We start from the raw sequence: 14,162 nt of genomic DNA, 5'->3' as shown, positions 1-14,162 counted from the left end.
TGGTATTGTTTAGGGTTCTTTAATCAATTCAACCCACTATCTAAGTTAATAGTCTTTTTGATTGACTTGGTTGGTTTGATTCATTTGGGCTTGACCCATGAAAGTTGCTTTTGTTTTTTGTTTCACTCTTTTGAGCCCAAAATTTGTAGGTGTGCCCTTTCTTTGTGTATAGATAGGCCCATGAAGTTACATTTGTTTCTTTGCTCTATCCATCAACTTAGCAACTAAAATTGAACAACCTAATGGCTCTGAAGCTTGATTGGGTACCCTCAAGCATGCCAAGTCTTTCTCATTGACCATTTGTTGAACCAACTTTGGTTGTGTGGGCACGTTGGCGGAGTCAGAAATTCATGTTAACAGGGACATTTTGGACTATGTGAAAGAATTTAGTAGAATACCGTAACAAAATGTAAAGTGAAGGATTTTCATAGAGACCAAATTTCATTTGTAACGTAAATGACTGAGATGATTAAGGTTAATGGTCTATATAAAATTTTCCATTTTTCATAGAGACCAAATTCAAAAAGTAGAGCAATACAAATGAACCTAACTTTGCCACAGAGACAAACCAAAAATCCCAAAAGATTTGTATGTGCATTCACCTTTTATTGCCATCTGTAGACGGCAAAAAAAGACCCTCCTTTCTTTATCTTTTGACTCACCTTTGTTCCCAAAAATGAGATTTTGACAATAAGATCCAAAACAAATCCCAAAGCTTTGGCTTTTTTAAAAATTTCCAACCCAATTTTAATAAAAAAGCAAGTGTGAGCTTCCATGGTCATGATAATCTCTGAATAGAGAGGAGGCAAGACAAGACCCCATGTTTCCTGAGCTTCAGCAAAAGGACTTCACACGATTTCTGTAGTACTCAGCTGCTGCTGCTGCTGCAACCATCACACGCATTCTCTTACAGTGTGAAAGAAATGTGCTTGGGATTGATACCCAGGAATCATGGGCTCTATTTTACTATATATACCCACAAACCAAAGTGAAGAAAACGCTTCTTGTACTAATTACCATCAAACTTTGTTGTATACACATATTCACCATGTTTTATCTCACAAAAGAAATCATCTCGATATATAAAGGGAACTGTTATTCTCACTCTCGGCACTCTTATCTCATGCAAGAGTGCGGGAGAATCAACAACAACCGTGGCGAAGGTAAATTTTTACTTAAGTAACTAATCCTCCACTAACAGTTTATACATGGGGGAAATTTTTATTTTATATATTTCTATTATTATTATTATTTTGCACTAACTGTTACTTATATGGTCATGAATTTCAACCCTCACATCCTGATTTTGTGAGTATTGATCGGAAATGATAATGCAGAGAAAAAACAATTAATTAATCTGTACAATTGGTCACGCACTGAAACACATGTACATGCAAGCCTAGAGCTACAAGAGTTATAACAGCATAAAACCAGGCCTAATCTCAGGGGTGATACCTTAGGCTTCCCTGCCTTTCTAGGTACTTCCCTTGAACCAGCCTATTTGTCAGTGCAATTAGTGACATTCAAGCAATGCCTAATAATATATTTATTAGGAAGAACAAGACAAGTTTGAGGCTCTGATCAGTGCCTAGTCTACCTTAGGTGGCATTTTCTTCAAGGGAAGGAATCAAACAAAGGGAAAGGCACTTTGGAGTTTCCAGAGCTGCAGCAAGAAAAGAAAAGAAAAACTAGACAGAAATGTTTACAAATTCCCTGATCATATGTTTCTTAATTGCTTGCAATATAATTCTGTGACTAACTTTTCAAGATCTTGCAATTTAAACCACCTGCATGAAAAGGGGTAAAAGGAGAAAGGGCTAACACAGAAGCTTACATTTTATAGAGCTAGAAAGAGGATTTTCTTTCAGAATTGCAGTGGCAAAGTAGTAACCATTGAAGGGCAGAGAGAGAGAGAGAGAGAGAGAGAGAGCTGTAGAAGGAAGATGAGAATCTTTTTATGACCAATTCAGATCCTGCCAGTGGTGTTTCACAGCTTTCTTGAACTGTCTTTGTGCTATTGGAACTGCATGAAAATTATCTGATAGTTCCTGAAAGGGCACAGACGTTCAAGAAAGCTGTGGAAAATCACAAGGAGGATCATCTGTACACACTTGAAAACTTCAACTTATGATTCATGGGATACACGATTTCTCAATTCTAGCATAGCATCTGATGCTTATTCTGATTTTGAAGAAGAAGGAAAGGGAAAAAATGGAGGCATGTAGGTGATTGATGAACTGAGAGGTTATTTATAGAACAAAATGTCAGTATTTTCTGATGATCTACCAATTACATTCTAGCACATCAGCACCAAACACAATTTGGACCCACCACTTGGCACTGCCATTTTGGTCATTCTTAATCAAAAGCAGCTGGTTGAATCAGTAACTAATTATATTGATTAACTTAGGGAGGAGAAAGAACTTTTGATGATGCTTTCATGTTCACTTTCCAGACTGAATTTTCAATATCAGATCTCTATAAGTCTATTTCTATGTGCCATCAGTATCACTATGCTAACAAAGATGCATGGAAATAGCCATATCTAAAACTTTAACACTGAATGCAATATCCACTCTATCCCTCATTTCATGAAATGTTTCGGGAAAAGGTGCATTTGTTTTGCTTAATCAATTTATTAGTGACCTCGTTATTCACGCCGATTAGTAGTACATAAATGCAAAGATAAGTGGTTCAACCATGCGTTACACGTGGCTTGCGATATTTAGAAAGTGTTTCGAGAATACATTCCACGTGCATCACAACATTCATAAAGTGTTTCAAGAATGCGTTCCACGTGGATTCTCACGTAAGATATTACGTAATACCAAAAATCAGAAAAGAAAACTTGAGATGAATAGTATTTTTCATGTATAGATACATAAACCAGCTGTGATGTTAGTTTTCTCAAACATCCCAATTTTTTGGTCATGTGTGATGAAGAATATGATTAACCCTTCGAAGTTCCTTTTCTTCTTGAGTAGGTTGTAGGGAATAGTTTTAAAATCCCAAAAGAAAACTTGCCAGAAAAGAAGGTTCAAAAGAAAAGCTTCTGAGGTCTGCTTTTCTCATATTTGCTCTTCTTTCAGATATAAATGGATGATGGTTCTTTTGTAGCTTGACAGGCATGGAAGTTAGGGCCATTTATAGCCAGAATTGGATTTTCTTGTATTGGTTGCTATGCAATCGTACCAGACTTAATGTCCAATTTTATATTGGGATCCGGGCAAGATTTCATGTTCAGATTTCTTTCTTATCAAAATTTCAATTCTCATCCATTGAACTAATTAATATGTATATATATAAAAAAATCCCACGTTACAAAATAGTTTTTCTATTTTATGCCAGCGATAATATATATATATATATATATATATACAGAGAGCTTCCATTGAGGATCCTCAAATAAGTTTTATTTGAGGACACCCTTGTATGGCCCACTCCGGATTGTATTTCACTAATCCAAACCGTCTATTTTGTAGAGACACATTCAAAGATCATCTCTACAAAAAATCACTTGAATCTGATATCATTTGACCATTCAATTGAGTTATTGAAATTTTAGTGCTTTCTTGAAGCACCGTGTTCATTGATTTTGTAGAACACAATTGAATGTCGAAACGGTTTCCGATTTGTCTAATTTTTTGTAAGGATGATCTATGAATGAAAACCTAAAAATCAATGGTTTGGATCATTGGAAAAAATTGTAGGTACTTAAAAGACGCCCTCAAATAAAATTATTTGAGGATCCTCAATAGAAGATCATATATATATATCTATATATATAAAGCAAAAGAAAATGGTGAAACATTCAAAATGCCAGAAAATGCCCTTGGTTAATTCAAACATTAAGAATTGAAATTATTAATTAAATGAGGATAATATGGTAAATTCACATTTTTTATATTAAAAAAATTAAAATTAAAAACAAATAAGATAATATGTCCTATTTTTATGGAATATTTTACCTATATTATCTTTTTTTTTATGAAATAATTAATTAAATAAGGATAATATTGTAAATTCATACTTTTTCATATATATATATATATATATAAAGCAAAATGCAGAGAATGGTGAAACATTCAAAATGCCAGAAAATACCCTTAGTTAATTCAAATATTGAGAATTGAAATTATTAATTAAATGAGGATAATATGGTAAATTCACATTTTTTATATTAAAAAAATTAAAATTAAAAACAAATCAGATTATATGTCCTACTTTGATGGAATATTTTACCCATATTATCTTTTTTTATATATAAAATAATTAATTTAAGAAGGATAATATTGTAAATTTATATTTTTTCATATTAAAAAAATCAAAAGAAAAATTAGATAATAGATCCTATTTTTTATGGAACACAACACAACTACCCATTATTATTTTTTAATTCTAAAATAAATTTAAAACTTTTTTAAAAAAAAGTATTCGAACTCGGCTGTAGAGTGGAGAGCATACGCTCTAAACTTGACTAAACCCATATCTGCTTATACAAAGCGATTTAAAGCAACAGCTAAAATACATAATTCATAGCACCAAATTACATAAACAACAACAATTACATAACAATAAAGGAAAACAGGCAAACAGGCTTGTCTGCTTATTATAACAAATTGGGCATTGCCCTACAAGACTATTAATTAATTAATTAATCCCCTTGTTCTAGAAATTGGAACAAGCAAGGCAAGAGAAAGGGCGTAAAAAACCAACAGTAGAACCATTAGCAACATACAATAACAACACTGTACCTCACACATCCTAACAATCTAATGCAGCACAATTTTAAATAGTACTAAGAGCTTGTAATTCTCATTCACATTTGAAACCAGGGGGCACTGATTTTTGGCAAGCACTAACAATCAAACTCAATGCAACTGGCACTTCCAAGTCGACAAGCCCGAGCACATTGGCCTTGATGGCAGTGCAGAGACAAATGGCAGCTTCCGTATCAGCCAAGCCTTCAAGCAATGCACAGCACTTGCTTGTAGGAGGGGTCCCAACTGGAAGGTTGACAAGTCCTAGAAGATCCATACAAACCCCCAACTTCAATGTGTCTTTTGGGCAAGTTTCAGGTTGGGGTGCTGGTGCTGGTGCGGGAGGCTTGGGCTGAGGCTTGCAGGTGTTGCAAGCAAGAGAGAATGTTGATGAGTAGAAAAGGATTGAAAAGATGAGAATGGTTGCAGAGAGGTGCTTGTTGGAAGCCATGGCTGAAGTGGTTTAAGGGTTTGATGAAGGGTGCCTCTATTTTAAAGGCACATTGTGAGGTTCATGTTTGAGAATCTGATTGAGTGGAAGAGAAACGAAAATGGATGATAATGTACAGCAGGAGTTTTTGTACGCTTGTGAGGAAGAGAAGTCAATGATCTGTTTTTTTTTTTCCCTTATGTTCCACTACCATAAAATAATTGTTCATTTCTCAGAATCTCTGTTCCCTCTGCTGCCAGTTTTCACTGGAATTTTTAAACACATCAGTCATATTATTTTCTACATATTACATGTTCAAGCTTTTCTGGTAACAAATAATGTGAGGCTCTGCATGTACATCCCATAAAAGGGTAAAAACAAATTAAATTAAAAATTAAAAAAAATATAATAATAATATTAAAAAAAAGAAAGAGGAAAAGAGGAACAATTGCATGCCAATAGCAAAACCTATTTTGGGGTGCTGCAGAAAAATCACCATAAGTTAGTCATTGAAAGCAATTGCAGTGGATGCATCATCAGTAAATGGATTCCAGCTTGCGGGTTGTGACAAAGACGAAATGGCCCATCTGGCTTTTTGGTCGTTTCATTTTCTTGTGTCAATAATTGAAGGCAATGTGGTTAGGTGTTCACATGGAATGGATACAATTGTCGGAGGCTGGGGGCTACTGTTGGAATTTTTCTCGAAAAATAGGCAATAGAGCTCCACCTTTTTTCTGTGCAGAAAATAATCCAGATTTCAGTTTCAGCCAATGTGGTAAAGAGTTGATGTACATTTGAAATTATGGTTGGATTTACATGTAAATTGCATGATTCTCTAACAAGGATCGGATATTCAGACAATAACAATGTAAATTAGGTTAGTTGATCAAGACAGTATGTCAGCTTCCATGAACCCAAGTTGGATCATCCTCTCCGTATCTCGTTTAAAGTTTACAATACAACACCAAAAATAGCAGCAGAGAAGAGATTGTGTGGTGGGGCTTTTAATAACCCAATCTACTGTTTGCTAGGCCCAAGCCTGCCCAAGGCTACTATCTTCTGGGCCAAGTGATGTTAATTTTGGGTCCCAATTCTTACAAAGGAGTTTGGACAATTCCATAGCTCTGAATCTTATCAAATATAGGCCTTACCCAGAAGATACCTATGAACACTTTTTTCTTTTTCTTTTTTTGGGGGCCGAAACCTATGAACTTCTTTAAACTTTTGAAAAGGGATCGTGTGTCAACCACTGAAGAAGATGTATTTGGTATGTTATGTACAAAGATGTGTATCAAGGAGGGAGGAAACTTACATGACTCTGGTTCACATTTTGGGGCGCCCCTACGTGGCCTTGGCCCCTCCATCTTCTCACCTCATTGACTATATAGAGAATATAAGCCTAGGTTGTAAAAATAATAATAATAATAATTCGCCACTGTGCACATGGTTGGAACCTGCTTTTGAATGTGGACTAGGACGAGACAAGCTGGAATAAAATTTTCCTTATGATTTGGGATGGGTAAGGAAACCTAGAAAATATGAGCCGAATCACGAAAATGAAGTTGAATTGGGCTTTACACGCCAGGCGTATGGACCCCATGTTGATATCTTTCTCCTTACATATGACATAACATGAGGAAAGATAAATAAATAAGGGTTGCACTGCCACTCATCAGTTGCAGTCAAAATTTTTTGTTTTTGGTGTATTAATTTTTTATGCAAACAATATTGAGTGAGTGGGGAGATTCGAATACAAGATCTCAAAAATAAAGAAAACTATTAACACTCGAGCTGCAAGTCCCTTGCAACTATGCATTAAGAAATTAGACATGATCCATTTAGTTGACTATACTGATTTATAGTTTGATTACATAAGATAGTGATGAATTTATGCTTCCAAAGACATGGGACATATAGCAATTCAAATAAAAATTACCATGCGTTTCATTTTGGTTTATTTGACCCTTAAAATGACAAAATCCCAGAAATATCTGTACTCTGTTAAAGAGACCTTTTTGCGTTGGTTGGCGGGTTTCTGTTTTTGATATTTAAGGCGGGCACATCGCAGATCGAACACACACACACGTGGGACCATCACAAAACCCGCCTTTGTTGTGCTTTGGATATGGGCCACTCAAGTTCTCAACCACCGGCGCTGGCCGCCAAACACTTCAAAATTTAAAACTTTTTTTTTTTTCCTTTACAAAATATACAAATGGGATTGTACTTGTAGCTAGCCGAAGCTTCTTTGCTTTTTGTTGTAGCTAGCACCTTCCTTCCCCTTATTTTTTTCTGTTTAAACTTTTCTGGAAAATATATCACAGGTGGATAAGTAGAATTGAGAATCGTCATCGCCGCGTTAAAAAAGTCATCATACACCTCTTCAGTTATAATTTACTTTTTATGTTTTGTAAAGTGAGGAGTGCATAGTAATTTTTCTGGAGTATCAATAATAACTCCGTTAAATTTTAATTTAATTTTCTAGATGTGTGAATAATTAAAGTTTAATTAGTATTTGAATAATTTGAAGTTTGAACAATTTGGAGCAATATTTTCTTAATAATAGCGCATGGGCAATTTGAAGTTGGAATCATCCATCCAATCGTGTGCCCCATATTATAGAAAAGTTCTTGTACACATCATGTTGCATGAAATCCAATTCTTCAAGACGCGCCCTAGAAGGAAACTTCTCCATATTGGATGGCTCACTTCAATACAGAGTCCGCCCATATAGGAATGGACAACTATACTTAGCAAATGTTGATAAATAAATTAAAAAATTTGAACTGTGAAATTATTAATCTTTAATCCCATATTGAGGGGAACAACTTGTACTTGTATGTCACGGGAATAATATTATTTTGTTATTCTTAAGATTATTTATGTTTTATTATATGAAAAAGTTATCATGCATAATTATTTGGGGACTTACTCCAATTGATAGTCAATGTAGAGATGTGCTAGCCACAACTGTTCAACATTCGTATAAGTGGATGTTAACTGTTGATGCGTTGTAGGACTCACTTGCATCAACGGTAGACATCGATCGTATACCTCCAATCCACATGTCGGCCATGTATTTGACAAAGACCCATTCCACATGTCGCCAAATTTTCGTTTCGTTGTATTTCAAGTTTGATACCAATCTAATAGGCCAACACTACAAAAAATAATTTCACCCATTTTCTGCCCCCAAAAAAAAAAAAGTTACAGAGATTGAGAGAGAGCGGTCTCAACTTTCATATTCGAAGATTCAATAAGGCTTGATTTGGGGTGATACTGGACCAAAAGCGGAAAAGTCGGTCTTCACCACCACGAGCTCACTGTAATTGTTTAGAGAGAGAGAGAGAGAGAGAGAGAGAGAGGGAATTTGAGCTGATCTTGGTGGTGGTTGGTGGGTGGGAAGATGGCGATACTGTACGCGCTGGTAGCACGGGGATCGGTGGTGCTGGCGGAGTTCAGCGCCACGTCGACGAACGCGAGCACAATCTCCAGACAAATCCTCGAGAAAATTCCCGGCAACAGCGACACCCACGTCTCCTACTCTCAGGATCGCTACATCTTCCACGTCAAGCGCACCGATGGCCTCACCGTCCTCTGTATGGCCGACGAGACCGCCGCCCGTACGTTGTCGTTTCATCAATGCCTTCCCTCCAATTCCCCCAATTTTCCCTCCTCAAAATTTCAATTTTTGATCTTTTTTGTGCAGGGAGAATACCTTTCGCTTTCCTCGAAGACATTCATCAGAGATTCGTCAGGACCTATGGCCGCGCTGTTCATTCGGCTCAGGCATACGGCATGAACGACGAGTTTTCTAGGGTTTTGAGCCAGCAGATGGAATACTACTCCAATGATCCTAATGCCGATAGGATCAATCGCCTCAAAGGTGAAATGAGCCAGGTAAAGGTTTCAACTTTGTCACTAATTTATTAAGTTCAATTATGGATCCGATTTTGTTTTTTAATGTATTTTCAATTTCTTTTTCATTTTTTTTGAATTTGTAGGTGCGAAATGTAATGATTGAGAACATTGACAAAGTTTTAGAAAGAGGGGATCGCTTGGAATTGCTGGTTGATAAAACTGCTAATATGCAAGGGAATACCTTCCGATTTAGAAAGCAAGCTCGGCGTTTCAGAAGCACTGTGTGGTGGAGAAATGTCAAGCTCACGTATGGTTTCTGAACTCAAATCTCAATAGCTCAAAGAGTAACTTCGAAATTACAAATTTTTTTGAAATTTCAACTTATGATTTGTAAGATTGGCGTTTTATGTAATGGGTAATGTTTTCATGTCGGACAGTGTGGCATACGTTAGGCTAGAGTGTCAATTCAACTATGTATTCAAACCGCAGTTTGTGCATGTTATGTTGCTAGAGTGTTGATTCAACAGCAAATTCAAACCACAAGTTTGTGCATGTTACGTTGTTAGACTGTTAATTCAGCTAGGTATTCAAACCACAGATTGGGTCAGATTTTATGGAAAGAGCGTTTTATGTAATGGTAATGTTTTTATGTCAGACAGTATGGTGTGTTCCATTTGTAGACTGTCAAGTCAATTCAACTACGTATTCAAACCACGGTTTATTGTTTAGATTGTCTGGGATGAGAGTATTTTCCTTCGTATAATTATGATTATGCAAATGCATTACTTGCATGCCCCCGCTTACCAGATGCTTTGAATCTTGCAGGGTTGCATTGATATTCCTTGTGCTGGTGATAATTTATGTTGTGCTGGCTTTTGTTTGCCATGGCCTTGCACTACCCTCCTGCTTGAAGTGATAGTGAGAAAGAAGTGAGATTGGAATGTGCTTCCTCTTCATATTCCTCCTCTTCTGGGTATATGGGATTCTTCTATTTAAACTTCCACTGTTGTAAGTTGTGTCAGAGTGTCATTTCTATGTGGATTTGAAATGGCTCAGATGTGTGTGTTAGCCCGTGGGAGTTTTGAACTGGTTCCGGTTGTATGTTTGTTTTTCTTTTTTGGCCAAAAGGTTGTATGTTTCTTAAAACCATAGCTTGATGAGTTTATATTTTTGGCTGGTCTCATTTTTCTAATTGTTTTATTCGATTGTGAATTTGGACTAGTTGTCCGAAGAGCTTAATTTATGTTCATCGACAAACTGCAACTTGTACACATGGGTGATATCTTCTTCTTGGTTTTGCCTATCTTCCACATCTGTACAGTAATCGGCTGTTACTTTTTACTCAAGTCTGTTGCCCGTACATTGACCATAAAAAAAAGTATGTTGTCCGTACTGACATAATTATTGTGTACAGTCTCATGTTTATTTTTGAGTAGGCAAATCAGCAGCTAAATATGAGGGAGATTAGAAAGTCTAGAATGAAACATGGATAATGAATTTTGTCACTTCTGCGGTTCTAAATGCACTCGGATCAGAAGAACTTTTATTTGATAACTTGTATGCTTGGATTTCTCTGGGTTGGCAGGCCTTATCTAAATTAAATCAGTGAACAAAAAGAGCTTCTGGACTTCATCTACCTATTAGTTGGCATGTGCTGTCCACGAATGCCAAGAACAGTTTCTTAGTCACAGAGTTAATTCTATTGCCTTAGCCAGAAAGACGGATAAAAGGATTCATTGAGAGAGAGAGAGAGAGAGAGAGAGAGAGGAGATCTTTGTATACATTAAGTAATATATATTGTTCTATGTTACACTAGGGTGTCCTCTACAAGATGAAACTTGTTTAACAACTCCTCCAATGCTTGCAAGGTAGTCTTATAATGTTCTTCAGATTGTGCCCCTTCTTCCGCAACCGGAAGGGCAAGTTTATAAAGATGATTATGCCAGTACACTGGGTTATACACATCAATATTACTGGAGCCATGGTGTAGAAGATACCTGCACTTGAAGTCTTTTCTCCACCGCGGCAGAATGTAGCGCGATGGGACTTCTTCCACGCCGTTATAGTTGAGAACGTTTAATGCATGCCTGCATAGGTAACCTTTGTAGTTGAACAAACTGCAGATGCATCGGATATCAACTTGTGTTGTTTCGTACAAAACCTCATAGCATCTGACTTCCTTCTCCTTTCCTTCAACTTCAACTCGTTCTTTGACTATGTAGGTTATTATAGGGCCATTCACACTCACCTGCCTCGTGTTGAAGCAGGAGTACATCCCCTCAACCTCCAACTGGAACCTCTTGAAAATCTCCTTTGTATATACCTTACATAGCTGCACTTCAAAATTACATTTTGTCTTCAATTCAAAGCTTGAACTTCTTGACTCCAGATCTGCCACCACCTCTTTCATGCGCTTCCTATGTAGAGCTAGATCGTACTTATCGACAAATTCCTTAAATGACGTATGTTTATGTACATAACCATCAAAAAATGCAGTTAAGCTCTCGTTTTCTTGGATAGGGATCATTCCTGAAAAAAATGTGTCTTTCAAGTAAACTGGAACCCACATTTGCCTATCTTCATACAATATCTGAAGCCATCTATTCTCTCCCAGTTCATGACACTTGATCATTTCCGCCCAAGAAGTTTCAAACTCAGCTATTTTCAATGAATTATAGACTGATTTGTGCAATTGTCTCTTGATTGCTTCATAGCCCTTCAGTCCTCCCAACTTCTCCGGAACTTTCTGCATGATATACCACAAACAATAGCAATGCCGAGCATTTGGGATAACCTCAGACACTGCAATTTGCAAGGGCTTGCATTGATCAGTAATCAAAACTTGCGGTGGCTGCCCTAGCATGCATTTAAGCCATGCCCTGAGCATCCAAACAAAATTTTCCACTGACTCATGGCCAAGGAAGCCACAGCCTAACAACACAGATTGCCCGTGGTGGTTAACACCAACAAATGAAGTCAGGGGGATTTCATACTTGTTTGACAAACATGTTGTATCTATTGCAACTGTGTCACAGAAATAGCCATATGCAGCCCTGGACCTGGCATCTGCCCAGAACACATTCCTCAGGTGCCCGTCATCATCAAGATCCATCAAATAATAGAAATTAGGGTTCATCAATTTCATGCGGCAAAAGTAGTTGTAAACTGCATGAGCATCTCCTTCTTTAAGTTCCAAGTGCTTAGAGAGATCAATAGAATTCAAACCTTCACTTTCAGTAAAATTTGAGTATCCATTGCTCCCAACATCCATAACAGGCGTTCGGTACAGCTTGATCGTATGAATTTCTGTCACTGGCTCTGGCAGCGGTTGCGCGCTTTTGGCAGCAAGGATCATTTTCTTATGTGACTTGTAAAACCTTTTGATTTGTGGACTCACCTGATGGTTGTGTTCAAGCTCTACTTCAACTATTCTCCACCTTTTCGAGTCCACCAGTCGGATAACTACCATGGCAGGACAACCGGTTCTTGTCTCTGGTCTTGGATTATTGGCTTCACTCTTTTTCTTAAAACCTGCACTGCTGCAACTCAACTTTGCTCGATACCGCTCTTTTCTCTTTGACCTGAACCATGAGTTGCTTACTCTGATGCCAAAGCCCTGTTCTTTGCCATAGATATTGTAAAAATCATAGGCTTCATCAAAAGAATCGAACTCCAAACCCACTGTGGGTGCTGTGGGGTCCTTTCTTCTTTGTGTTTCCCCAGTTACATTGTCATGCTCAGTGAAGTCTCCCTCTAACTCATACTCATCACCTTCCTCAAATACTGGCTCACTATTGAGACAAACTTCTTCCATCTGAAATGGCAAACATAAGAAGACAAGAATTTTTACAGAAACTTTTAAAAAATTTAAGATACTTTTCAAACAAATGTTGATTCATTTGTCAAACTTTCTTAAAAAGTTTGACAATGATCCAAAAACAACAATTGTCCTCTTCTTCCAAAAACTAGTGTAGTGGTTTGAAGCAAATGCTCTCCAAGAAAGCTCATTGGTTCAAGTCTTATCATCTATGTACTGTGTGTGAATTTAGTATGTTATCACCCCTCTTAATAGGAAATGTGCTTAAAAAACTAAAGGGTAACTAGTTTTTAACCCCAGTGAAACACAGTAAAATCAAATATTGTAAAATGGTGAAAAAATCATCACTTTGAGCTAATTTTTCAGGCAAGTATTTCCAGAAATCTTCTAGGTAAAAGGCTAAAACCCTTCATACAGTCAAACTACTTAACACAATTCCACAACAAAGATTTACCAATTCACAATTCCACAATCAAATGGACAATCCAGAGCTCGTTGAATTTGCTTCCTTTGGCGCCTACTTAGAGAGAAAAAGCGCTAGAGGTTAACGCAAAATTAACCCTTTTGCTTTTCTAACCTACCAAACAGATTAAACACTATTTCAGGCCCAAACAGGTTCGCAATTTAACTTTCTTTTACTTTCCCACCTTTTCTCGGAATCCAAACAATTTACTAATCGAAGTCGATGGTCAAAACTATCCATTTAACCCATTATTAAATGCAGAAACACATAAAATTGAGGGAGTGAGGGCTTAGGCGATCTTACAGCGATTTACCGGGTCGAATCGGCGAGGCGGGTAATGAACTGTCAGAGGAATTGGGGCTGAGTCAGGGCTCCGAGTTGGCTATTGCTGAAGGAAAAGTGCGAGTCACACTGGGGATTACGGACCTTCCACAAATCTATCGACCCTGCGAGCTGACACGTGGGCTCAACGTTATTATACAGTTATACTGTTTTCTCTAGGGTTTTTCTATTTTCTTTTTAGAAGATTTGTAGAACAAATAAAATAAACATTTTGACACCCTTTCATAGTTTAAAACTCTTTCATAAAATAAAATAAACACCAGATTTTTATGTTTGACAATGTACTTGGAAATGGAATCCAAAGGATATTGATTTAGAGTGTGTAATCTGCAAATTCTCTATTCAAATGTTTTTTTTTGGTTGCTTTAAGATCGAAAATAATGTGATATTTGCATCTCACAAACTCGTACTCTCTTTCTTTCTCTCTATATTTCCTTCCGTTTGGATGAGGGAAAATAACTCGGAATTTAGGTAAAAGTTGGGAATTGA

The 14,162-nt window shown here is 37.0% G+C and overlaps 1 protein-coding gene and 2 pseudogenes across 4 annotated transcripts; 1 reads left to right on the top strand and 2 right to left on the bottom strand.

Annotated features, from left to right (window-relative positions):
* Positions 1-4,506: 4,506 nt before the first annotated feature.
* Positions 4,507-5,373, bottom strand: LOC103319713 (putative lipid-binding protein AIR1 pseudogene; annotated as a pseudogene). The gene has a single exon (XR_016123823.1). The product of XR_016123823.1 is annotated as a putative lipid-binding protein AIR1 pseudogene (transcript).
* Positions 5,374-8,347: 2,974 nt separating this feature from the next.
* Positions 8,348-10,243, top strand: VAMP711 (vesicle-associated membrane protein 711). Its single transcript, XM_008221295.3, has 4 exons — positions 8,348-8,813; positions 8,900-9,090; positions 9,195-9,358; positions 9,877-10,243. Exons 1-4 carry the CDS (start codon positions 8,597-8,599, stop codon positions 9,965-9,967), a joined length of 663 nt encoding a protein of 220 aa, XP_008219517.1. The 5' UTR covers positions 8,348-8,596; the 3' UTR covers positions 9,968-10,243.
* A 564-nt stretch (positions 10,244-10,807) lies between these two features.
* Positions 10,808-13,794, bottom strand: LOC103319715 (protein FAR1-RELATED SEQUENCE 6 pseudogene; annotated as a pseudogene). 2 transcript variants are annotated; one of them, XR_016124419.1, is made up of 3 exons: positions 13,635-13,764; positions 13,323-13,445; positions 10,808-12,865 (listed from the first exon to the last, which is right to left on the bottom strand). The product of XR_016124419.1 is annotated as a protein FAR1-RELATED SEQUENCE 6 pseudogene, transcript variant X2 (transcript). The 2 variants fall into 2 exon arrangements; XR_016124418.1 differs by lacking the exon at positions 13,323-13,445 and having other exon boundaries at positions 13,635-13,794.
* Between the last annotated feature and the right edge of the window lie 368 nt (positions 13,795-14,162).

This window comes from Prunus mume, linkage group LG2 (assembly GCF_029339155.1).
Source record: "Prunus mume cultivar Tortuosa linkage group LG2, ASM2933915v1, whole genome shotgun sequence".
Lineage (NCBI taxonomy): Eukaryota > Viridiplantae > Streptophyta > Magnoliopsida > Rosales > Rosaceae > Prunus > Prunus mume.
This window is presented reverse-complemented; position numbering and strand designations above follow the sequence as displayed.